General features: G+C 44.4%; 1 protein-coding gene across 3 annotated transcripts in view; it reads right to left on the bottom strand.

Moving 5' to 3' along the window:
- Positions 1–24,303, bottom strand: part of LOC137332583 (dihydropyrimidinase-related protein 3-like) — a 193,010-nt gene that overhangs the window by 49,531 nt on the left and 119,176 nt on the right. For all 3 annotated transcript variants that reach the window (XM_067996513.1, XM_067996514.1, XM_067996515.1), the window contains exons 5-11: positions 22,246–22,307; positions 20,646–20,726; positions 20,151–20,219; positions 14,236–14,356; positions 13,971–14,127; positions 10,614–10,755; positions 9,330–9,500 (exon numbers count right to left, since the gene is read on the bottom strand). In XM_067996513.1, coding sequence (XP_067852614.1) covers positions 9,330–9,500; positions 10,614–10,755; positions 13,971–14,127; positions 14,236–14,356; positions 20,151–20,219; positions 20,646–20,726; positions 22,246–22,307 — 803 coding nt within the window. The remainder of the gene's footprint in view (positions 1–9,329; positions 9,501–10,613; positions 10,756–13,970; positions 14,128–14,235; positions 14,357–20,150; positions 20,220–20,645; positions 20,727–22,245; positions 22,308–24,303) is intronic.

Below are 24,303 nucleotides of genomic sequence, written 5' to 3'. Positions count from 1 at the left end.
ACGCTCATCAACTGAGGGGGGGGGGGGGGGAAGGGGTAGAATTAATATGTTCACTGAATCTCAGTCACTAAACCTACAGAGATCTCCAGTCAGGTAGAACAAACACTGTGTGAGTTCACTCGAGCAGCTTCATTGTACTGGAGCCTCCTCAACACCCCCCCCTCATCTCAAGGCCTCAAATATCTCCCTTTAATAATCTGGTCAGGTTCAGACAAATGCTGTCTTTATTGATAAAGCCTGTAGCATCCCCCTCCCCTACCCTCCCCCACCCCACCTCCCAAGTTGTCAGAGTGCGGCAACCTTGTTGATATTTGGGTAGGGGAAAGGGAGAGAGGTATGTTAAACCGTGGCCCGGTCTCATCTCTCAGATGGATGTAAAAGATACCAAGGCACTATTTCAAAGGAGAGCAGGGGAGTTCTCCCTCGTGTCCTAGCCAATATTTATCCCTCAATCAAGATCACTTTAAAACAGATTATCTGGTCATGATCACATTGCTGTTTGTGGGACTTTGCTGTATGAAAATTGGCGGCTGCGTTTCCCTACATTACAACAGTGACTACACTTCAAAAAGTACTTTATTAGCTGTAAAGTGCATTGGGACGTCTTGAGGTCATGAAAGGCACTATATAAATACAAGTCTTTCTTTCTAAATGTTTTATATGATGAAAGAGATAGCCACTGGATTTTACTTACATTTATCAACACTCTAGATTAACTTTTTGGCTACCAGATCCAAAAACTGGCCACCAATTTCTGCACTTAGAAGTCTGAAGAGTCTATTTCTCCAGAACTAAATGGAAATGTTTTTTTATTTCTCTCCTTTGCTCTTTCCTCTTCCAGTTTGGACATCTGATTTTACAGATTCTGTCGCCAGCCAGTTTCCTTGGTTGTTCTCGCCTCCTAAATTACTTTCGCAGACCCTTCTGTGCCTTTCAATCATTCCTCCTTTTATTTATTGCCCATGTGCTTCTTCCTGTGCCCTCCATTTTTGTTCAGCTTCAGGATATCCATCCATTTCTTAATCCATTTCCAATTTTCAGGGATTCAGTGAGCCCTGTCAGAGAACACGTGTGGACGTTCATTCTGTGGGGCTTGTGCAGCTGTGTCAGGTAATGGGGATCACAATGTAAGGACAATTGGCAAGGCCATTCAGCCCATCGAAGATCACCCATTTAGAAGAAACTTATTGGTTTTGCATTCCAACTAATTGTCGCGCCCGTTGACTTCACACTCCACCCATGCTCACCAACTCAGGTCATTCATGAAGAATGGTCCCTTGGTGAGATACTGGAGGGCAGCACAGAGAAGGTACAGCCGCCAAAGGTGGAGCGATTAAAACCGGGGATGCGCAAGAGGCCAGAATTGGAGGAGCGCAGAGACCTTGGAGGGTTGTCGGGCTGGAGGAGGTTACAGAGATCGGGAAGGGCGAGGCCATGGAGGGATTTGAAAACAAGGATGAGAATTTTAAAAATCGAGGTGTTCCCGGACCGGGAGCCAATGTAGGTCAGCGAGCACAGGGGTGATGGTTGAAGGGGACTTGGTGCAAGTTAGAATACAGGAAGCAGAGTTTTGGATGAGCTCAAGTTTATGGAAAGTGGAAAATGGGAGGTCAGCCAGCCAGGAGAGCATTGGAATAGTCAAGTCTAGAGGTAACAAAGGCATGGATGAGGGTTTCAGCAGCAGATGAGCTGAGGCGGGGCGGAGACGGGCGATGTTACAGAGATGGAATTAGGCGATCTTGGTGATGGAGCGGATGTGTCGTTGGAAGCTCATCTCAGGGTTAAATAGGATGCCAAGGTTGCAAACAGTCTGGTTCAGCCTCAGACAGTGGCCAGGGAGAGGGATGGAGTCGGTGTCTAGGGAAAGGAGCTTGTGGTGGGGACCAAAGACAATGGCTTCAGTCTCCCCAATATTTAGTTGGAGGAAATTTTTGCTCATCCAGTGTCGGACAAGCAGTGTGACAAATGAGAGACAGTGGAGAGGTCAAAAGAGGTAGTGGTGAGGCAAAGCCGGGTGTCATCAGTATACGTGTGGAACCTGACATCATGTTTTCAGATGATGTCTCCGAGGGGCAGCATGTAGGTGAGAAATAGCTCCATCTACCTGCCTTGGTTCCGTAACCCTTAATACCCTTGCCTAACAAAAATGCTACAATTGAACCCAGGTTCCAAATATGAAACGACATCGTATCATTCCATTTTGCCAACTAGTCCTGGTATCGGTCAGTATTTAAGAGTTATAAATGTAAAACATTGCCTGAATAAACAGGGGCTTAAAACAGAAGCACCACAGATAGAAGGAGAACATAAAGAAGAATGAATTGTCAAAAGCCTTGAACAAGCTGCTCTGGCTCGACATGGACCATTAGGTTTCCAAGAAGATATTCAGAGCCTTATAGACACGGCTCTCCGAGGAGACACGCTCAGATTGCGGGGGAAGTTCACCAGGAAACCACAGATTAGTCAGCAAAAGCCGTCACACCCACACGCAGCTGGATATGAGAAGTCAGTGGAGAGAAAGGTAGTTAACAAGGCATCATGGTCCCTCAGTGAATGAATGAATGAATACATCAGTAAGATGGCACAACATATACACGTAAAAAAGCCTGCAATTTGTGATAAAGTATAGTAAAAGTAATTGCTCTATTTGGTAAATACAAATGGTAATCACCAGAAAATTTAAAATAGGTGCTTAGAGGGTTAAACTATGAGAACAGGTTGCATGAACTTGGCTTGTATTTTCTGGAGTGTAGAAGATTGAGGGGTGATCTAATCGAGGTGTTTAAAATGTTAAAAGGATTCGATAGGGTAGATACGGAGAAATTATTTCCTCTGATGGGGGAATCAAGAACGAGTGGACATAATCTTAAAATTAGAGCTCGGCCATTCAGGACCGAAATCAGGAAGCACTTCTTCCACACAAAAGGTAGCAGAAATCGGGAACTCGCTCCATCAAAAGGGTATGATGCTGAATCAGTTGGAGCTTTCAAGACTGAGATAGACAGATTTTTGTTAGGGAAGGGTATCAAAAAGAATATGCAGCAAAGGCAGGAAAATAGTGTTAAGGTGCAGATTGTCCATGATCTAATTGAATGGCATAACAGGTTTGAGGGGCTGACTGGCCTACTCCTGTTCCTGATGTTCCTTTAAAGGCCTGCAGTGAAGTACCCATGATGGCTGAGTCAATAAATTCAATGTAAGTAGCCATACTGATTGGGAAGGCCCCCCTCCCCCCAGAGCTCAATCCGGGTCTGTGCTGAGTTATCTGAATGAAGGTCGTGGCAGGGCTACAACTCAGCGTGCCTAGGCGAGGGGAGCGAGCCATCGGCCAGGGCTCCTGTTGCTATTCCGTGACCCCCGCTGGAAAGTGCATGTAAGGGTAGGATTGGGCTTGGCCGTGACCTTCCAACCCAGAGTCTGCAGGCACTCGCTGTCTAGGCTCACGTCTGAAGAGCGTCCAGTTGAATCACTAGGGTGAGGGAATGGAGAGCTGCTGGCATAAGTCAGCACCTTCAGGAGAGGAGGAAACGGGTGGGGCAGGGGGTGAGAGGAATACAGGACAAGGATCCAAGAGAAACAAAGCAACCTCTTAAAATTCAGGAAATTGAGCTCTGGAGGAAACACTGCAAATCTATTAAAACAATAAAAGCCATTAATATTTGTAGTGTAAGTGAGGTAGTGAATACTGGAACACAGAGGAAAGAATCAGTGCCTTTTAGACAGTTCAAAAAAAAAATAAAACCTGACGAAGGAGAAAAGTAGAGGGTAGTTAACTGCGTGTACAGTTCGGGCACCCGCAGCTAAATACTCCAGCATGATGCAGAGAAAGGTTAAATTCTTTGATGGAGATCCTGAACAAAAAAAACTAAAGCCACATTTTCACAACCTTTGATGTGAGTTTATAGCCCATGTGCTGTAAAACCTCCAGCCCAAATGTCACTGACTGTTTTAACTGATCTTTGTCTTGAGGCAGAGTTAAAACCGCCTGTGGATCAATGTAATTGGAATTCATGGTAAAAAAATTAAGTGACTCGATTTAACCAGACAACGTCCCCCTCCCCATGTACAAAAACCACACCGCATGACAATTCCACGTTGGTTAGTGAAAAATCGGATGTTTCCACAATCGGATTGGGTTCCATCACAATATCTTTCCTTGGAAGTCCTGGACAGTCAGAAGAAGCAGCACAATCTCAAGGTACGGCAAATCAATTTGCTGTCAACATGGTGAAACGCCATAGCAAGCAGTTATTGTGGATTGGTAGGCAACCTTGTTCACAGCCGTTACGGAGCTCAGCTTGCCTCTTGGGTAAAGAAAGTTGGTGAATGCAAGACTGGGGTAGGATGCAGGAGGAAAGAAACGCTCCTCCATCATAACTGAAGGAGGATGCTGAAGGGGTAGGGATTAAAGAAAGGATGGGGGGGGGTAAGAGAAATTATATTAAAGAGATCATAAAAATCATAGAAAGTTAGGGCACAGAAGGAGGCCATTCGGCCCATCGTGTCCGTGCCGGCCGAAAAACAGCTACCCAGCTTAATCCCACTTTCCAGCACTTGGTCCGTAACCCTGTAGGTTACAGCACTTCAAGTGCACATCCAAGTACTTTTTAAATGAGTTGAGGGTTTCTGCCTCGACCACCCTTTCAGGCAGTGAGTTCCAGACCCCCACCGCCCTCTGGGTGAAAACATTTCTCCTCAGCTCCCCTCGAATCCTTCTACTAATTACTAAATCAATGCCCCCCGGTCCTGACCCCTCTGCTAAGGGAAATAGGTCCTCCCTGTCCATTCTATCTAGTCCAGTCATAATTTTATATACCTCAATTAACTCTCCCCTCAGCCTCCTTTGTTCCAAAGAAAACAACCCCAGCCTATCCAATCTTTTCTCATAGCTAAAATTCTCCAGCCCTGGCAACATCTTTGTAAATCTCCTCTGTACTCTCTCTAGTGCAATCGCATCTTTCCTGCAATGTGGTGACCAGAACTGTACCCAGTACTCAAGCTGTGGCCTAACCAATGTTTTATACAGTTCTAGCATAACCTCCCTGCTCTTATATTCTATGCCTCGGCTAATAAAGGAAAGTATTCCATATGCCTTTTTAACCACCTTATCTACCTGTCCTGCTACCTTCGGGGATCTATGGACACACTCTGCAAGGTCCCTTTGTTCCTCTACACCTCTCTGTATCCTCCCATTTATTGTGTATTCCCTTGCCTTGTTTGCCCTCCCCAAATGCATTACCTCACACTTCTCCGGATTGAATTCCATTTGCCACTTTTCTGCCCACCTGACCAGTCCATTGATATCTTCCTGCAGTCTACAGCTTTCCTCCTCACTATCAACCACACAGCCAATTTTTGTATCATCTGCAAACATCTTGATCAAGCCCCCCCACATTCAAGTCCAAATCATTAATATATACCACAAAAAGCAAGGGACCTAGTACTGAGCCTTGTGGGACCCACTGGAAACAGCCTTCCATTCGCAAAAACATCAGTCAACCATTACCCTTTGCTTCCTGCCACTGAGCCAATTTTGGATCCAACTTGCCACTTTCCCTTAGATCCCATGGGCTTTTACTTTTTTGACCAGTCTGCCATATGGGACCTTGTCAAAAGCCTCGCTAAAATCCAAGTAGACTACATCAAACGTGTTACCCTCATCTACCCTCCTTGTTACCTCCTCAAAAAATTCAATCAAGTTACTCAGACACGACCTTCCCTTAACAAATCTATGCTGACTGTCCTTGATTAACCCGTATCTTTCCAAATGACGATTTATGCTGTCTCTCAGAATTGATTCAAATAATTTGCCCACCCGAGGTTAGACTGACTGGCCTGTAATTACTCGGTCTATTGCTTTCTCCCTTTTTAAACAATGGTACAACGTTAGCAGTCCTCCAATTCTCCAGCACCCCGCCTGTAGCCAGGGAGGATTAGAAAATGATGGTCAGAACCTCCGCTATTTCCTCTCTTGCTTCTCTTAACAGCCTGGGAATACATTTCATCCAGGCCTGGCAATTTATCTACTTTCAAAGATGCTAAACCCCTTAATACTTCCTCTCTCACGATATTTCTCCCATCCAATATTTCTCACTCCTTCTCCTCCTTAACTACAATCTCTGCATCGTCCTCTTTTGTGAAGACAGACACAAAGTATTCATTAAGAACCATATCCACATCTTCTGCCTCCACACATAGGTTACCTTTTTGGTCTCTAATAGGCCCTACTCTGTCCTTCGTTATCCTCTCACTCTTTATGTATTTATAAAACATTTAGGGGTTTTCCTTAATTTTACTTGCCAGTATTTTTTCATGCCCTCTCTTTGTTTTCCTAATTTCCTTTTTAATTTCACCCCTGCACTTTCTATACTCTTCTGGGCTTTCTGCAGGATTGATTTCGCAGTGTCTGACATAAGCTTCCCTTTTTTGCCTGGTATTACCCTGTATGCTCCTTATTATCCAGGGGGCACTAGATTTGGCCGTTCCACCCTTTTTCTTTGTGAGAACATGTTTACTCTGAACCCTTTGAATCTCCCCCTTGAATGCCTCCCACTGCTGTGACACTGATTTACCTTCAAGTAGCTGTTTCCAGTCCACTTTTGCTAAATCACTTCTCAGCTTAGTAAAATTGGCCTTTCCCCAATTTAGAACTTTTACTCCTGTTCTATCTTTGTTCTTTTCCATAACTATGCTAAATCTAACTGAATTATGATCACTACCACCAAAATGCTCTCCCACTGATACTCCTTCCACCTGCTCAGCTTCATTCCTTAAAATTAAATCCAGAACTACCCCCCCTCTTTTGGGCTTGTTGGCTAAAAAAGTTCTCCTGAATGCAATTTAAGAATTCTGCACCCTCTATACCTTTTGCACTGATTGTATCCGAGTTGATATTAGGGTAGTTGAAATCCCCTACTATTACTGCCCTATGGTTTTTGCACTTCAGAAATTCACCTACATATTTGCCCTTCTATCTCCCTCTGACTGTTTGGGGGTCTATAGTACACTCCCAGAAGTGTGACTGCTCCTGTTTTGTTGTTTAGCTCAACCCATGTGGCCTCATTTGATGATCCTTCTAACCCTCCTCACGACCGTAATTGTTTCTTTAACCAAAATTTATCCCCCTCTCTATCGCGTCTGAAAACCCTGTAACCAGCAATGTTGAGCTGCCGTTGCTGACCCTCTTTAAGCCATGTTTCAGTAATAGCTAAGATATCGTAGTTCCACGTGTCTTCCACGCAGTATAAATTCATGGAGGGCCTCCACTCTATTACTGCACATTTTATGAGGGTTTCCATGTCTGTTTAGTAATAGGTTACAATTGGACAATGAACCTTGATATCAACAGAGAATCATCCCAACATTAAACCTACAATCTGGCAAGATAAATGTATAAACTGAGCAGAGACTCGCGATCTAACATGCAGACAGCAGTATAAACATCCTCATCCTGTTTACAGCAACAACTGACTGCAGGTAGCATCACAGAAATCCTTTCACAGACACCAAACTTTAACTAGGGTTAAATAAAATATTTTGGTTGACTCCTGGTAGCTATGACAACCGATCCTTAAATTCCCAATTGGAACTCGTGACTGACATTTAGGTGGGGGAACCTTTTCCTGTATTCCTGGCAGCTTTTGTTCCAATATTCTGCTGTCCCTTCCGTCCTCTCCTTTCCCTGAATTTGCTGCCTCATTGCTTGGGTATGGCTCCACAAACACTGCCAGCTCCCTGGGCCTCGGCACCAAGTGTTAGCAGGAAATTTATTTTTAAAATTCATACTCGGGATGTTGGCATCGCTGGCAAGGGAGACCCTTATTGCTCATCCCCCTCGTTGCTCTGAGGAGATGGTGATGATTCTTGAACTTAATGGCTTGCTAGGCCACTTCCAGAGGGCAGTTAACAGTCAACCACAGTGGTGGGGAACTATAGGCCAGACCGGGTAAGGACGGCAGGTTTCCTTCCCTAAAGGACATTAGTGAACCAGTTGGGTTTTTACGGCAATCCGACAGCTTCAGGGTCACTCTTACTGATACCAGCTTTTTATTTCCAGATTTTTGAAAAACCAAGTTTAAATTCTCAAACTGCTATGGAGGGATTTGAACTCACGTTCTCTAGATCATTAATCCAGGCCTCTGGATTACTCGTCCAGTAACATAACTAATACACGACCTGCTCACAGTGGGCCCGGGGTGGTGGGGGGGGGGGTGGGAGAGCATGAAAGATGATCCCGATCTTGCCTTTACTGATGTTCACACACCTGCATTTTCCAGTACAGGTCACAGGTCACTGGGGCAATGATCAGCAATGGGGACTGAGCCCAATTCCAGTTCCTTTGCCTGCTGAGAGATTAGTGAACTCGGCACGCAGACAGGATCCAACTTGGGATCTTTCCCGGCCCAGTGCGTTGATTCACTGAGCTCTCTGCCAGCTTCTCCTTTTGGCTTAAAAAGAGGGAGCAGACAGACTTGGTTTGTGGAACTGTCAGGAAGGGGTAAAACGGCAGGAATAAAACGGCCTGGAGTTTCAGTTCGATTTCCGCCCGGATATCAGCGTAATCTAGGGTGGAATCAAATGAAATTTTTTTTTTTATTTTTTATTCGTTGACGGGATGTGGGCGTCGCTGGCGAGGCCGGCATTTATTGCCCATCCCTAATTGCCCTCGAGAAGGTGGTGGTGAGCCGCCTTCTTGAACCGCTGCAATAGATCGCGGAATTTTAAGCTCAAGTGAGTTGCTCCCGTAAATACTTTACGCTGGAGTATCCACAATCTTCGACACTGGCTCAATAGTCCATTCGCTTGAAGCAGCCCCCACCCACAAAACTGGCCACGCTCCCAGGTAGGAATGGTGAGTTTCCGCTGATTACATCCGCTCGGGGGTGTTCATCACATTGCACCCAGATTTAGCAAATCAGTCAATTGAAGAATGGCTCATTTCCTGGCAATCTCACGCCTCTTTGTGGTGCTGGAGAATGCCCTGTTCCAGTCATGAATCGATTACAACCAATGACGCTGCTTCGTGAGGCATTTTACATTCGGGCTTATACTGATGAGTTTGTGCGGAAACTTGAGAGTAACTTCACCTCGGCAAAACCAGCGCGGTGTGGGGCGCATTCTGGCTGCATTTTGCCGATAACGCCCGTAGCGGAATCTCCATGCCACTGATTTATTCTAAAAGCGGGTTTGGGGCCTATTTTTCCAGCAGAGTTCTGTGCAACGAACTGTCTTTTACACGCATTTCATATGAAGAACGCCACGTCGGAATTTTCCTCAGTACTTTTTTTTTTGTTAAAAACAAACTCTGGTGTTAAAAGTTTGACACTTACCGATTGGTGGGTTTTGGCAGACACCGTCTTCACCGCGTCTGGATCCCAGATAACCAGGTCACTGTCCGAGCCGACAGCCACTCTGCCTTTTCGTGGGTACAGGTTGAAGATTTTGGCAGCGTTGGTGCTCGTTACGGCCACAAACATGTTCTCATCCATTTTTCCAGTCGCCTGTCGGAATAGAAACGGTTGACATCCTCACTCAGCTTCTCTCCGATGGCGGGGGGGAGGAATTCCTCTCAAACACATCCCGATTTATAAGGGAAAATTACATTCCGGTCTCCAAACTTAAATGTCCTCAAACCCAAGACTGTCGGTCCTAAGGTTTGTTTGTGGACGTACAGTAGCGGGAGAAGGCGAGGAAATAAAGCAGATCTGGTGTGTGCTCGATTTAGGATTCCTCCCCCAACACTTCTCAGCCAGTAGACTAATGCCCCATTGTACTTTGATGGCACATTGTTTGAAGGCAGCATATATCATCAATATGAAGTTAACCAATCTGATTGAGAAACTTGGGGGGGGCAGAAACACAATCCAGATCAAAGAAGATTTTCAACTTGCCCCCCCCGCCCCTGTTATAAAACAGGCGCTGCGGACCGGGGGTTGCTATAATGGGTGGCCACAGTGCCAGTTTCACACCCGGGCAGCAAGTTGAAATTCTAGCCCCTGGTGCCCAGAATGTCCTCAGTTTGTTTTTTCTGAGCTGCACTTAAAAGTCTCAACTTTTTGATCCTTCCACACCTCCCTCTCCATAATGGTTTGACTGACCTCATGTTTTAGTCACCTTTCTTTTGTTATGGGAAACAAAAATTAAGCTGCAAAAGAACCAGAGGGGGAATTTATTGTAATGCAGCGAGTTGTTATGATCTGGAATGCTCTGCCTGAAAGGGTGGTGGAAGCAGATTCAATGATAACTTTCAAAAGGGAATTGGATAAATACTTGAAAAAAGGAAAGAAATTGCAGGACTATGGGGACTAATTGGATAGCTCTTTCAAAGAGCCGGCACAGGCATAATAGGCCGAATGGCCTCCTTCTGTGCTGTAAGATTCTAGGATAACATTAACTTTGAATGAATGGAGAGGCCTGCCGGTATATATTGAGAATGTGATGTGTGACCTAAATCCCAGATGCAGATAGATTAAAAACAAACGCACATCTTGCACGAGAGTTTGTGCGAGTATTTAAGGGTGCTGCTTACTGGTAGAAAACCAGCAGCTCTCTGGACGCTCTGCTGCAACCAAACGGTCTCACTATAGACAAGTTATCGCAACAATTCCACCTACCACTGCCTTGTCCCAGATGATGGACATCCGTTCCTCTGCTCCGTTCGTGCCCTCAGGAATCTGGGTGAAGTCATCCTTTCCGATCGCTTTCTGCGCTGTGCTGAATGTGCAGTGGGCACTTCCTGCTACTTGCAAGTCACCACTAGATAAAGACCAGACACAGTCACTTAATGGAACAGGGCAGCAACGTCCACATTCCATCCCAAAGTTGCCCCCCCAAAAAAAACCCCAACAGGTTTACAAGCTTTCCACAGACTAATATCACTATGTGTGGGACCAGACACACACACGATCAGCGTCCCCAAGAAAATTTACTCCTGCTGAATTTGGATTGCAAAGCGAGTGTGGTTTGAAACCCGGGTGAGCACTCAGCACATACTGGAGCTGCGGTAAAGAAGGTTACATTTAATTAGACGTCACTGTCAGAACAGGGGCAAACTGTGACGTGAAGCAATGTACAATCTTAGTTTTGTCCCAATATTGTTCTACCCACACGACTTATTTTTTTTAACAGAAGGATAACAGAGGGACTGGATCTGGGTTGGAAGCCAGTTCAGACTGATGAGGCGAAAGTCTCTTCTGACTGTAAAGGGACCTGTGTAAATGCATTTACACTATCTTCATCCAGTTCTTAGCATTAAACTTTGGCTCCAAGCAGCAACGTGACTCAATAGAGGCCACAGGATGCCAGATGTGGGAAATTAAAATAAAACACACCAGTGTATTAGGAGTGCTCTTCTGGGGCAGAGGCCAAGGCACTTTTTTTGGGATCTATGCAACGTGCGAGGACTTGAGACCAGCACTGGAAAGGGCTCCATCGCCCAGTACTTGCATTTGGCACATTGAATATAAAATTAACCCAAAAAAAAAGGCATAACAATCCCCCACTATATCCTTTTCATTTTAATACACTGAACACAGACATCCGAAGAGTTAACTACAGCTTAATCCCCAAAGCCTCCCGGGGATGGTGGGGGGGGGTGGTGGAGGAGAGAGAGGCCAAGGTTGTCTTTAGTTATGCCTGCTGAATTGTGGCTAAATTCTGCTGAGAGTTTGTGCCACCAGACTTACAAAACGCCTCATTAACTGTGCACATGAGCCTCTGAGAGACTGTGGTCTATTTAATGTTCAGTAATTCAGTAACAGTAAATCTGCCCAATAAGATTAACAGGTTGTGACGAACTGATGTGCCTTCTCTCGGTTATGGTTTTGATTTGGAATCTGAGTAGGTCCTAAACACAAGACAGAAATTACAACAAAAAAAAAAGACGTTTGATTCTGTGGTCGGCACTAAAGCTCCTGGTGATGAATAAATCTTCTGTTCACATGAAGTCTTCAAAAAGATAGAAAGACTTGCATTTACATAGTGCCTCAATGCATTGCGAAAATGACCAAGCACTCAGAATCATACAGAACAGAAGGTGGCCATTCGACCCATCTTGCTTGGGTCTAATCGGATCTTTGAAAGAGATATCCGATTCGACCCACTCCTTCCCCATAGCCCTGCAAATTTTTCCTTTTCAAGTATGTATCCAATTCCCTTTTGAAAGTTACCATTAAATCTGCTTCCGCCACCCTTTCAACAGTGCATTCCAGGTCGTAACAACGCGCTGGGTAAAAAATATTTTCCTCATCTCCCCCCTGGTTCTTTTGCCAATTATCTTAAATCAGTGCCCTCTGGTTACCGACCATCCTGACACTAGAAACAGTTTCTCCTCATTTACTCTATCAAAACCCCTCATAATTTTGAACCCCTCTATTAAATCTCCACTAAACCTTCTCTGCTCTAAGGAGAACAATCCCAGTGAACTATGGCACCAGTGTGTCATTTTTCCCATTTCCCACACCAAACATCCTGTGGCCTCTCCGAGTGGGATTGCCGATTAGTGCCGAATTAGAGTCGATTTTCCGCTGTGGGCCCAATAATTAAGAGATCAGTGTATTGGAAGAAGACAGCCTGCTCCATGCCAGAGTGAATTATTTTCATAACATAGCAACTATTTTGTAGGAAATTCCATTAATAATTTGGTGCAACACACGGGGGGGCATTCCCAGGCCTGTGCTGTTCTTCGACTCGCCACTCGGAGGCACCAGCCTGCAGTGCAGTGGGTTTGCATCCCGAGGGTTCAATTCATTACATAGGCCTGAGGAAATCACTGGGAGAAACCATGTAATGCCACTCCCTAGTGCGGTGCCTCACGACACTGGCTCACTGTGCCCCATGTAACACATTTTAAACCTTGTGCAGAAAAACTCCCCTCTGTGGGTTGAGATTTCTTTCGTAAAGTTAGGACAAAAACTTAAAAACAAAAATAATTCTTAGTTAATATGTAGCACAAATGAACATTACATCGCCTAGCAATAAGGCCAAAATATGACACTAGTGAAAAATAATTTAAATTGTAAAATCTACGAAGCAGACATTTTATTTGCCAGCACGCTTTGCATGCTGATTATGTCATTTGGGAAGACAGCCGGGGTGGGGTAGGGGGGTGGCAGAATATTGTACCAAATCTGGTAGTGAAAAGGCATTTAAATTACTCAAAAAAAATAGAATGAGCAGGGGGGGCTGAAAAACAATTCCAATTTCTGATGTCAATAGGCACATTTTCCTTTCAAAATGGCAGTGCATTCAGTAATATATTTTACAGGTCCAAGTCCCTTTAAGAACATAATTCTGAAGAATTGGCCTCCGCTCTGTTTGAAGTGCAAGGTTTGATTCCAGTGCAGGAAAAGGGAGCTAATTTTGTTTTGTAATCTCCATCCAGTCCCTGTGACCACTGCATAAAGCTGATGAACTTGGTACCTCACCTTCAATGAGGGAAAAAAACATGGTGCCATCCTACATAGTTTTTCTCCGTCCTGCATCTCCGACTCAAACCCATTCTATGCCAGGGTCTTAAACCTGGCAGGAACTCCTTACCACCTTTAGCCTTCCCTTCCTCCTACAATTGAGAAGATTCCAAAAACTCAAGCTTGAAGTCATCTACTTCTTAATTTCGGGTGTCTTCTGTCCCACTCTTTCAACTTCAGGCTTGACCCTCACTTGGTAGCGTCGAGGCAAAGGCACTGAAACAGGGCAGCTGGATGATTCGATCCCACTGCACGATATACCTCATGGCGACAGCAGGATTCTAGACAAATATCCAGTGTCGTATGGGAATTGGGACCTGTCAGCACTGGATGGAAGTTATACACTTGGATGCTCCGACTAGCATCATTTTAAATTAATAGCAAGAATATCAATCAGAAAATCCTTTTCCTTCATCTATACCAAGAAACGTGCATCCAAAATAGCCCTGCTACACGTTCACTGCCGATCAATCACTTTTCAGTTCCAATTAGTTAAGGGTTTACCTTGATAAGAGGGAGATCAGGTAATCGGGAGTGGTGGGATCTGGGCTGAGCGGTGGTGAAGTCACGAAAGCGGCCGCCTTGGCCCAGTTTTTGCTCCAATAGTGTGTGCCGTCTGTGCCGAGACTGGCACTGATTGGCTCGCCAAACACAACGTTACCTAGCAACCAGAAAAAGAAACGGTTCAGTGTTAAATCTTTGTTCTTCCGCAAGTGACTTAAAACATCTATCAGGCCAAAACAGGCAGGAAAGGAAAGCTGGGCCCCACCTTTTTTCTTGGCTTGGGCTATGATGTCTGCCGCAGTCTTGCTCATTACTTTTGTGACATAAAGAGGGCAGTTGGTCTGGCCAGCGATTGTGATTGCACGGAACACAGCTTCTGCCTCCAGCTAAATAACAAAAAACACATGTTATAGGCCGAGCCCTAGCGTACAAGAAAAAAAAGCAATTTTGTGAAAGCATGTCATCTCCTGTTGAAAACTAGTGACATTTCTGTAGAAAATACACACAGCATGACCAGTCTCTCCATTAACCATTGCCCACTTGTTCAACAACAACAAAAACAACTTGCATTTACATAGAACCTTTAACATTGTAAAGGGTTAAGTTACGAGGAGAGATTACACAAACTGGGGTTGCATTCTCTACAGTTTTGAAGGTTAAGGGGTGATCTGATCGAAGTTTATAAGATATGAAGGGGAACAGATAGGGTGGATAGAGAGAAACTATTTCCGCTGGTTGGGGATTCTAGGAGTAGGGGGCACAGTCTAAAAATTAGAGCCAGACCTTTCAGGAGTGAGATTAGAAAACATTTCTACACACAAAGGGTGGTAGAAGTTTGGAACTCTCTTCCGCAAACGGCAATTGATACTAGCTCAACTGCTAAATTTAAATCTGAGATAGATAGCTTTTTGCCAACCAAAGGTATTAAGGGATATGGGCCAAAGGCAGGTATATGGAGTTAGATCACAGATCAACCATGATCTTATCAAATGGCGGAGCAGGCACGAGGGGCTGAATGGCCTACTCCTGTTCCTATGTAAAAACGTCCCAAGGCGCTTCATAGGAGAGTTATGAACCAAAGAGGTAGGTTTAAAGGAGGGTCGTTAGGGAGCGCGAGAGAGCGAGAGCGAGAGAGAGAGAGAGAGAGCGAGCGAGATAGATAGGAGAGATAGAGAGATTTAGGGAGGGAACTCCAGCTGAAGGCAGAGCCACCAATGTTGGGGCGATGGAAATCGGGAATGTGCAAGAGGCCAGAATTGCAGTTGCAGGATATGGGGTCAGAAGCTCGGCACGAGGTCAAATAGGACACCGAAGTTGTGAACAAGTTAAGAACATACTGTGAGGCTCCACAAGCGTCTAGAATGTCATTAAAAAAACTGAAGAAAATTACTTTTGCCCTTCTTTTGTGAAAAATCTTTAAATACTTTCAGTGGTTCAAGGTTAAGGAATGTCCACTTCATAGATCAGTGCAGTGGTTAGATTATAGATTCTAGCTGCCTTGAAGATTCTTTTGTTCATTATACTATGTGAACAAAGCCTTTCAGTTCAATTATTGGCATGTGTTGGCAGAAGCACCCTGCCTGCCAATTCAAAAATACTTAGTCCTCACTCTAATGCCAGCTCCACCCTGTGGAAGTTTGCTTGTGATGCTTAAAATACACAATCCCTGGCCTGCGCCCAGTTAGTGAGATTATAATGGTAGCACTCTAATGGATCAAGACAAAATATGGTTATCTGATCAGACCGTAACCATGCAAGATATCTGTTTGGATAGACCTCTTCCCAGACATTTTAATCTGTTTCTAATGGCATGGCATTCCTACCAAGACTGGGGATTGTGAGTTTAATCCCTGCAGAGTACCCTATCCAGCAGCTAGCTGGGGAAACTCAGCCAGCATCATTGCAACAGATGGAACTGCAGGATCGAACCCAATTCTTATTCAATTCTAACAGGCTGGAGGTGGAAGAGGCCTGCTTCAATGCTGAGTCACTCAACCACTCCAACCAGACCATCACTGTTTGCAAGTGGAGTGCAGCAGAGCGACTCCCCTGTGTTCAGTGTACAGGCAAGTACCAGTGCCTTCATAAATCTTGACTGAGGAAAAAAATGCTGCTACTGTTTTTTTTCTTGTACATCATATGATGCATGATGTCATCCATGGCGCTGGTAAGGCATTCCTGACAGATGAGCCACTCAAGGACTCCAGGCTTTTATCAGTGCTGGGTTTATATTTTAAACTCAGGGCACTGCTGCTCTGTTATCAATCTGAATTTTCAATGGAAGGTTATTCACTTTTCATCACCGTTGTGTCCTATAACACAGAGTTAATCTTTTCGGTTCTGGCTTTTCCAGCAGTTTTCAAAACATCCAGCCTTTCTTTCCCCTCTCCGTCCTTTTCCACCTGTTTTCCCCCCATGCCCTCCTTATGCTGATGACCCATTACTGGGTTACAGTTCGACAGGCAATCCTTGATACTGTGCCCAACTGACCATTCTCCACGTGCGAGTCTAGACACAGAGTGCCCACAGGCTGTTTGATTACATAGAAACATAGAAAATAGGAGCAAGAGTAGGCCATTCGGCCCTTTGGGCCTTCTCCGCCATTCAAAAGATCAAGGCTGATCATCTAACTCAGTACCCTGTTCCCGCTTTTCCCCTATATCCCTTGATCCCTTTAGCAATAAGAAATATATCATCTCCTTCTTGAATACACCTAATGGCTTGGCCTCCACTGCCTTCTGTGGTAGAGAATTCCACAGGTTCACCACCCTCAGTGAAGAAATTTCTCCTCATCTCGGTCCTAAATGGCATACCCCGTATCCTGAGACTGTGACCCCCCTGGTTCTGGACTCCCCAGGCATCGGGAACATCCTCCCTGCATCTAGTCTGTCTAGTCCTGTTAGAATTTTATATGTTTCGATGAGATCACCTCTCATTCTTCTAAACTCTAGTGAATATAGGCCTAGTCGACCCAATCTCTCCTCATACGTCAGTCCTGCCATCCCAGGAATCAGTCTGGTAAACCTTCGTTGCACTCCCTCCATGGCAAAGACATCCTTCCTCAATAAGGAGACCAAAACTGCACACAATACTCCAGATGTGGTCTCACCAAGGCCCTGTACAACTGCAGTAAGACATCCATGTTCCTGTACTCAAATCCTCTTGCAATGAAGGCCAACATAACATTCGCCTTCCCAACTGCTTACTGCACCTGAATGCTCGCTTTCAGCGACTGGTATCCGAGGACACCCAGGTCTCGTTGCACCTCCCCTTTTCCCAATCTTTCACCACTCAGATAATAATCTGCCTTTCTGTTTTTACAAACAAAGTGGATAACCTCACATTTATCCACGTTATACTGCATCTGCCATGTTCTTGCCCACTCACCCAACTTGTCTAAATCACATTGGAGCCTCTTTGCATTCTCCTCACAGCTCACATTCCACCCAGCTTTGTGTCATCTGCAAACTTGGAAATGTTACATTCCGTTCCCTCATCCAAATCATTGATATATATTGTGAATAGCTGGGGCCCAAGCACTGATCCCTGCAGTACCCCACTAGTCACTGCCTGCCATCCGGAAAAAGACCTGTTTATTCCTACTCTCTGTTTCCTGTCGGTCAACCAATTCTCAATCCATGCCAGTATATTCTCCCCAATCCCATGTGCTTTAATTTTGCACACTAACCTCTTGTGTGGGACCTTATCAAAAGCCTTCTGAAAATCCAAATACACCAAATCCACTGGTTCTCCCCTATCTAGTCTACTAGTTACATCCTCAAAAAACTCCAGTAGATTTGTTAAGCATGATTTCCCTTTCATAAACCCATGCTGACTTTGTCCAATCCCGTTAATGCCCTCCAAGTGTTCCTTTATCATATCTTTTAGAACAGACTCTAGCATTTTCCCCACTACTTATGTTAGGCTAACTGGTCTGTAATTCCTTGTTTTTTCTCTCCCTCCTTTTTTAAATAATGGGGTTACATTTGCCACCCTCCAATCTGTAGGAACTGTTCGAGTCTATAGAATTTTGGAAAATGATCACCAATGCATCCACTATTTCCAGGGCCACTTCCTTTAGTACTCTGGGATGTAGATTATCAGACCCTGGGGATTTATCAGCCTTTAGCCCCATTAATTTCCCTAGCACTATTTTTTTTTACTAATACTGGTTTCCTTCAGTTCCTCCCTCTCACTAGACCCTTGGTTCCCTAACATTTCTCGGAGGTTATTTGTGTCCTCCTTTGTGAAGACAGAACCAAAGTATGTGTTTAATTGTTCTGCCATTTCCTTATTCCCCATTATAATTTCCCCCATTTCTGACTGTAAGGGACCTACATTTGTCTTCACTAATCTTTTTCTCTTGACATATTTATAGAAGCTTTTACAGTCAGTTTTTATGTTCCCTGCTAGTTTACTCTCAATCTATTTCTCCCCTCTTACGAGAGGCATCACAGCCACATCTAGCCCAATCCCATTCCAATCCAATATCCAATCCTGAACCCTGGCTGATTTTCCATTCCCTAATCCAGGAGGACACCTGCAGGATCCCTAGCACCACCCTTGAAGGGATCAGTTAACTCAGCACAGACTGGGTGGGGGGGATTCAACCTGGGACCTTTACCAAATTAATCATCTGCAGTGTACAGGCTTTCTTTTTAAAAAAAAAATCACTCACCTGCAAAAAACAAAGTAAGTCCACCAAAGATAATCAAGTGGAATGGGAGAGAGCCCAAAGGATCGTTTTGCATTAATATTCTCCAAATTGAGAAAAGAATTGTGCATGAAGTGTTATATGCAACTCCCTGCAGGACCCATTCTGATCTTAACTGTGTCATGAAGAGGGTTGGTTAAACATACACTAGAAATTTCCCCAGAGTGTTTGGAAAGTTAACCCTTTGACAGGTCCGAGGAAACCTCCATTGCCCTGGGCAGACCAGTTCTGTCTCTATTCAGCTCACGGAGGAAGCTAAAATAAACATACATCACAGTAAAAGAACTACACAAGCAACAGGGGAAGAGTTACTACTGTGACTAAATTAGTTTTAAATAAAAATTACAAATCTTGATTCTGTTCCTCCTGTAGATGTCCTATTTTGCCTCCATTATCTCTTCCCACCAACCCCCATTCTATTTTTTTTAACATAAATGTTAATTTTACTTTTCCCGTTTCTCTGCATAATTTACCCTAATCTCATTTCCTTAATCGTTTTACTCATCTTGTTTATTTCTCTTGATTTCTAATGTTCATGTTGTAGGTGGAAACAAGATTTTTTTAAAAAAAGTATGGGGTTCCATGAACTGAAAACCAGCTTTAAAAAGTGAGTTAAAGCTGTGATTTAAGAGTATATTTTAATTCTGTAGGGTGAATATTACAGCAATTAAGCTACATACACAATTGAAAGCCCAGACCTGGAAGACTGGCACAGGCCTGATTGAATAATAACACAACAGGTTGACCAAACAACAAGGAAGAGTGTTGCCAAGCAACCGAACTGGTCGGTGACCCATGGAGCCTGACGATGTCCAAACAACTGTACTCTTCCTCAGCCCTGAAAGAGCCAAAGGGCGAGCAGCCCTAACTCATTCTTATGGAGCTCTGGCTTGAGAATGACACTGGCAAGGGCCTACACCCACGCTTGGTGGGAAAGTGCTGTAAGGAGGCTTAACGTACAAAACACAGCCCCAAAAAAAAAATCTAATGGCCTTCAAAAGGTCAGCAGCCAAACTGCAACACAAAGGACTCCTCTTTAAAGAGTTAAGCTTTTTGTAATTGGTGGGTGTTAATGTAAAACCGAGGCAGCACTGGACATGTCAACAGTCTTTGCCCAACCAGCATTAAAGTATTCCTGAGAAAAAAAAAGATTGTGGAATACCCAGACCTTCCACTGGAACTAAATGCTGGGTCAAAGGTCAATTCTACTGAAGCAGAAGTAACAAAGGAAGCTCTTATTTTGCTCTGACTGATGCCCTTCCCATGCTTCTCTGAGCATTACTGTTCATTCCTAGAAATGGCTGAAAATTTAGCTCCGAGGAGAATAACCATTTTAACATAGTCGCATCACTCCTCCCTCCGCCCTCCCCCCCGCCCCGGACATCCCTCCTCCCCCAACCATGGCCACCTGCCCCTCCCCCAATGGTTGCAGTGTTGGAAGAATCAAAAGTTGCTCATCTCATCACCTCCTCTGGCCGACTGAGCACATGTCCCTCTGGACCGCTGATCCCCATCTCCAGCAAGCGCCTTTGTTCCTGTAAAAGATACAAGCCGTTTAAAAGCAGCGAATACTTCATAACTGTTGAATGAATTTTACTGACAAGGAGGATCTAACTAGAAATTGGAACACAGGGATTGCCAGACGAGAAAAGGACCAAAGTCCATCGAGTTCGCCTTCTACCATCTTGGTAGTCGCATGATATGACGATAATGGAATTGTTGACTAATCATAGCAATCGATCTCTATCAATTAATCTACAACACACCCCCAAACGTGATGTGAGGTAAACTCCCAGTGGTGGAAAGCTTTGGGAACCATAGGTCCAAAGTCACCTGTTCCTTTCAAGCCAGCTACACTTACCACAATACGACTAAAAATAAACTGGATCTATTTTAATCTCACAGGAAAAGGCATGGAAGAAAAGGAACAAAAAACCTAGGGAAAGTCTCAACGCACTCACCTGGGCAATGATATCTCCATTCTCAGCGTGGACTTGTATTATCGCTCCAAGGTCACCCACATACTTACAGATGTCATAGAGCTGCAATGCAAATGGGGAAACACAATGAAAAGATCCCATCTCCATCGAATGTCAGGTTCAGCAACTGATTCAATCATTACAAGATTCTATGGATAAATACCCCTTTCATTTGGAACTACTAGCTATTGCAACATGAGCAGGGCTATAGGGAACACAACAGATTTCACTTCATGTCTACAAAGTCCTCCTTTACGTCTCCACACCCTGGTGTCTCCCTCCCCAGTCTTATGACTCGCATTAAGCACTACAAATCAGGGTCTGGGCAAAACATCAATTACACCAAGATAAAAGCAGTCTCCTTAAGCCTTGAGGCCACTACTCCTCTCTATCATTTGCTGGTTTCCTCATTGTTTAATAGAATGGATTCATCCTCTGGGGCTGGTCAGTTGGATCAAAATGGTTTTTCCCTGTCCTGTACATTCCTGCGCTCCTGCAGGACACACAACCTCCCCTCCAATTTTCTCCCCTTGCCTCCTAGTGCTATACTTAGGGCTCCATGGGTCTGGAAGGCTGAACGAATATCAAGAGGCATTTGCCACTATTTTGTGTCTCCACATGCCTGTCACCATGCCCTGTTTGAGGCAGGCGTTTCCACTGCTGCTGGTCCCACTCACTGGAAAATGCATCGTTGTGCAAAGTGGGTGGAATTCTGGCAGGGCTTCCTCCCGATTTTTCCTTGTAACCGCCGTCCAATTTCTGTCACACCGTGGGGAAGCTGACATCAGAAACCTGCAGGCTGATATTTCTTGCCAAAGCTTCCAAATTGTGAACAAAAGCCCCACATCTGTGTGAAATGTTTTATGTTCCTGCGCACAGTTAGCACCCTGGACTGGCTTATTTCATCTACTCCAATATAAAAAAAAGCCTTGGCTAGTTAAAACCAGGTGTTGGGATATCTTTTAAGAAAACCGCAGCGGCACATTTTAAAATTCCGTTACAATGGAAATTTTAGAAGCTAAACCATTGCGTCCAACAGAGCATCACAATGAAATGAAGCACTAGAACACCTTGTGCATTGTTGAGTTCTCCATTTTGAACCCAGTATCTAATATTTCCAAATACAGGCAGCCTGGTGGTACTATGGTTGGCGTACCAATGAGCTGTGCCAAACGCTAGTTGGCCACATCTTCTTGCCTGTAAATCTCCAGGGTTGCCACTGGGAGTTAGTGGATAAAAGCCCTGTGATTTCAGATGGGGGGAGGGGGAAGAAAAGAGGCCTGGTACTTCTGGGGCCTGGTGTATATAGTTACAGAACAATACTGGTAAACGCCTGGGAGCATGTTACTAGGGTAGGGATGGAGAGAAGAAAAGCAAATCCAAAGTAGTGTTCAGTCAGTATTTCAGAATTAACATGGCGTCCAAACAACTTTCAGAAAAGCCGGCCAGATGGGTACAGCATCCATCCTTACTCAAGCTATCAATATCCCACATGTGCTGCTCTATCCTGCTTCCAACATCCTGTCCCCTCAGGATACAACTGAAACCAGAGTATAAGAATACAGGTTTCACTTTTTTTTACCTCAGCATTCGACATCTGATATAAATCTTTGTAAGCCATGTAGACTAGGAAGGAATTCACACCTGTCAGAAGTGAAACACAGATACAATTTATAAATATAGTAAAATAAGATGCGTCATGGTCACCTGGATTGAGGGGGAGGGAATATTTTTTGAATTAAATTGCACTACGCAATACTAATAATAAATGTGTTAATGCTTTTGTATGACACTCCTTTGTTTGTTATTTTGATGATGGTTTTAACCTATTTACTTAAAACACTGAAGCATTCTTTACCTGAAGTTGGTAACTCATCTCGTGTACAGTTACTTAGGTCCTGGCAAACTGGCTAAAACTTGGAGCGTGGACTTTTACTCACCTGGGATCGGGGAGTCCAAACTCTTCTGACCCTGCCACCTCCCCTCAGTTTTCTCCCCTTCTTCTTTGTTCTATTTGTTTTGAGGTTGGCAACTCTATCTAGTGTATCACAGGTTCTGAAAGCTGGCGAGGGTTCCATTGAAGACTTTACTAAGGCACCAAGATATTACTGGAGACGGGCAAAAGAAAAGGCCCACTGGCTCCTTCAGGGGCAGGGGGTGGTTTACAGCAGCTTTTCCAAGGGCCCTTTCTGAGTCTAATTTCCACCCTCAAAGCAGCGTAATACCACGTGGACTTTTGCCTCTGGCACATTGAGGCAAGATCACAAAGCGCGATTTTAATGCCGCGAGCCCAAAATTCAGAGAGGCCACTATGCTGGAGCAAACGCAGGAGAACTGACCCCTCCCCTCACCCCCACCGTCTTCTGCACAAACGGAGGGGCCTGCGAACCTCATCCCAAATTAAGGAAACAGAGCCATTTACAGATTCGGGATGGGCTGCCAGGGTTGGTAAGGGCACTTTAGCGGCAGCATCTCCAGTGTGCCTGGACTGAAATCCAGGTGGTATCATACTACTTCGAGGGTGGAAATGAGGTTCAGAAAGGACCCTTGGAATAGAGTTACCAACCTCAAAAAATAGAACAAGGAAGTGGTGGAGAAAACTGAGGGGAGGTGGCAGGGTCAGAAGAGTTTGGACTTCCCAATCCCAGGTGAGTAAAAGCCACGTTCCAAGTTTGGATAACCCACTCACGAAACATTTCAATATAAACTGTTTTGGGTTTCATTTTTATATAAATAGCCTAAAAATGACCACTGGTGATAACAATGGATGAATGTTCAATGAATTGGCATGACATTCCTGGTCAAATACTTGAATGCCAGCGGTAACCCATTAAAATGGATTCAAGTACTTGACCAGGAATGTCATGCCAATTCATTGAATTGGTCCAGCTGTTGGACTATAACCTGGTGTTGTAAGATTCCTTACATTTGTCCACCCAGTCCATCACCGGCATCTCCACACCATTTTGAGTAGATCAATGACATTGATAAAATGGCAGACTGAGGAATGTCAAATTCAAGCATTAAGCATTTGTCCACCCGCTAACATCCCCAACAGTAACTCCTAGGCTGATACGTTCAAATCATCAGTGTCATTACCAGCTCCTGTATACCATTAGATTAAACAGCCATTGCATTAAAAAATGCATCTCATTTTCTTTTAATAAATGAAAAGACAATTTGTTAGGCTACTTCAAGCTCTCTTTTTGCTGAAGAGCAATATTCCAGATGTTTCCTTTTCAAACCCATTATATAAGTAAGTAATATTTCCTACTTCCATTTACACACGACATACTCTGCATTACTTTTAAATCACTTTGACTGAATAATTCATGGTGTCCTTATTGTCCTTTAAATGTCACCATCTGTGACCAGGTTTGAGAACAATCAGCAGTCAAGAACCTCATCACATAATTCACAGGATGTTGATCAAAAGGACACAATTAAGGATGTAAACACCTAAGGCACAACAAGCACGCTTCCCTCGATGGCCTAGCAGGTGAAGGCGCTACCGAGACATCACTAACCCATGCAGAAAGGGCGACAGCGAATCAGCAGCCTGGAAAAGAAAATTGGGCGGGGTACAAAAGGGGCTGTCGATTTGTTATCGCTTCTTTTGTGCTCCCGCCGAAGATCAAAT

The sequence above is a fragment of the Heptranchias perlo genome, chromosome 14 (genome assembly GCF_035084215.1).
Source record: "Heptranchias perlo isolate sHepPer1 chromosome 14, sHepPer1.hap1, whole genome shotgun sequence".
NCBI classification, from domain to species: Eukaryota; Metazoa; Chordata; class Chondrichthyes; order Hexanchiformes; family Hexanchidae; genus Heptranchias; species Heptranchias perlo.
This window is presented reverse-complemented; position numbering and strand designations above follow the sequence as displayed.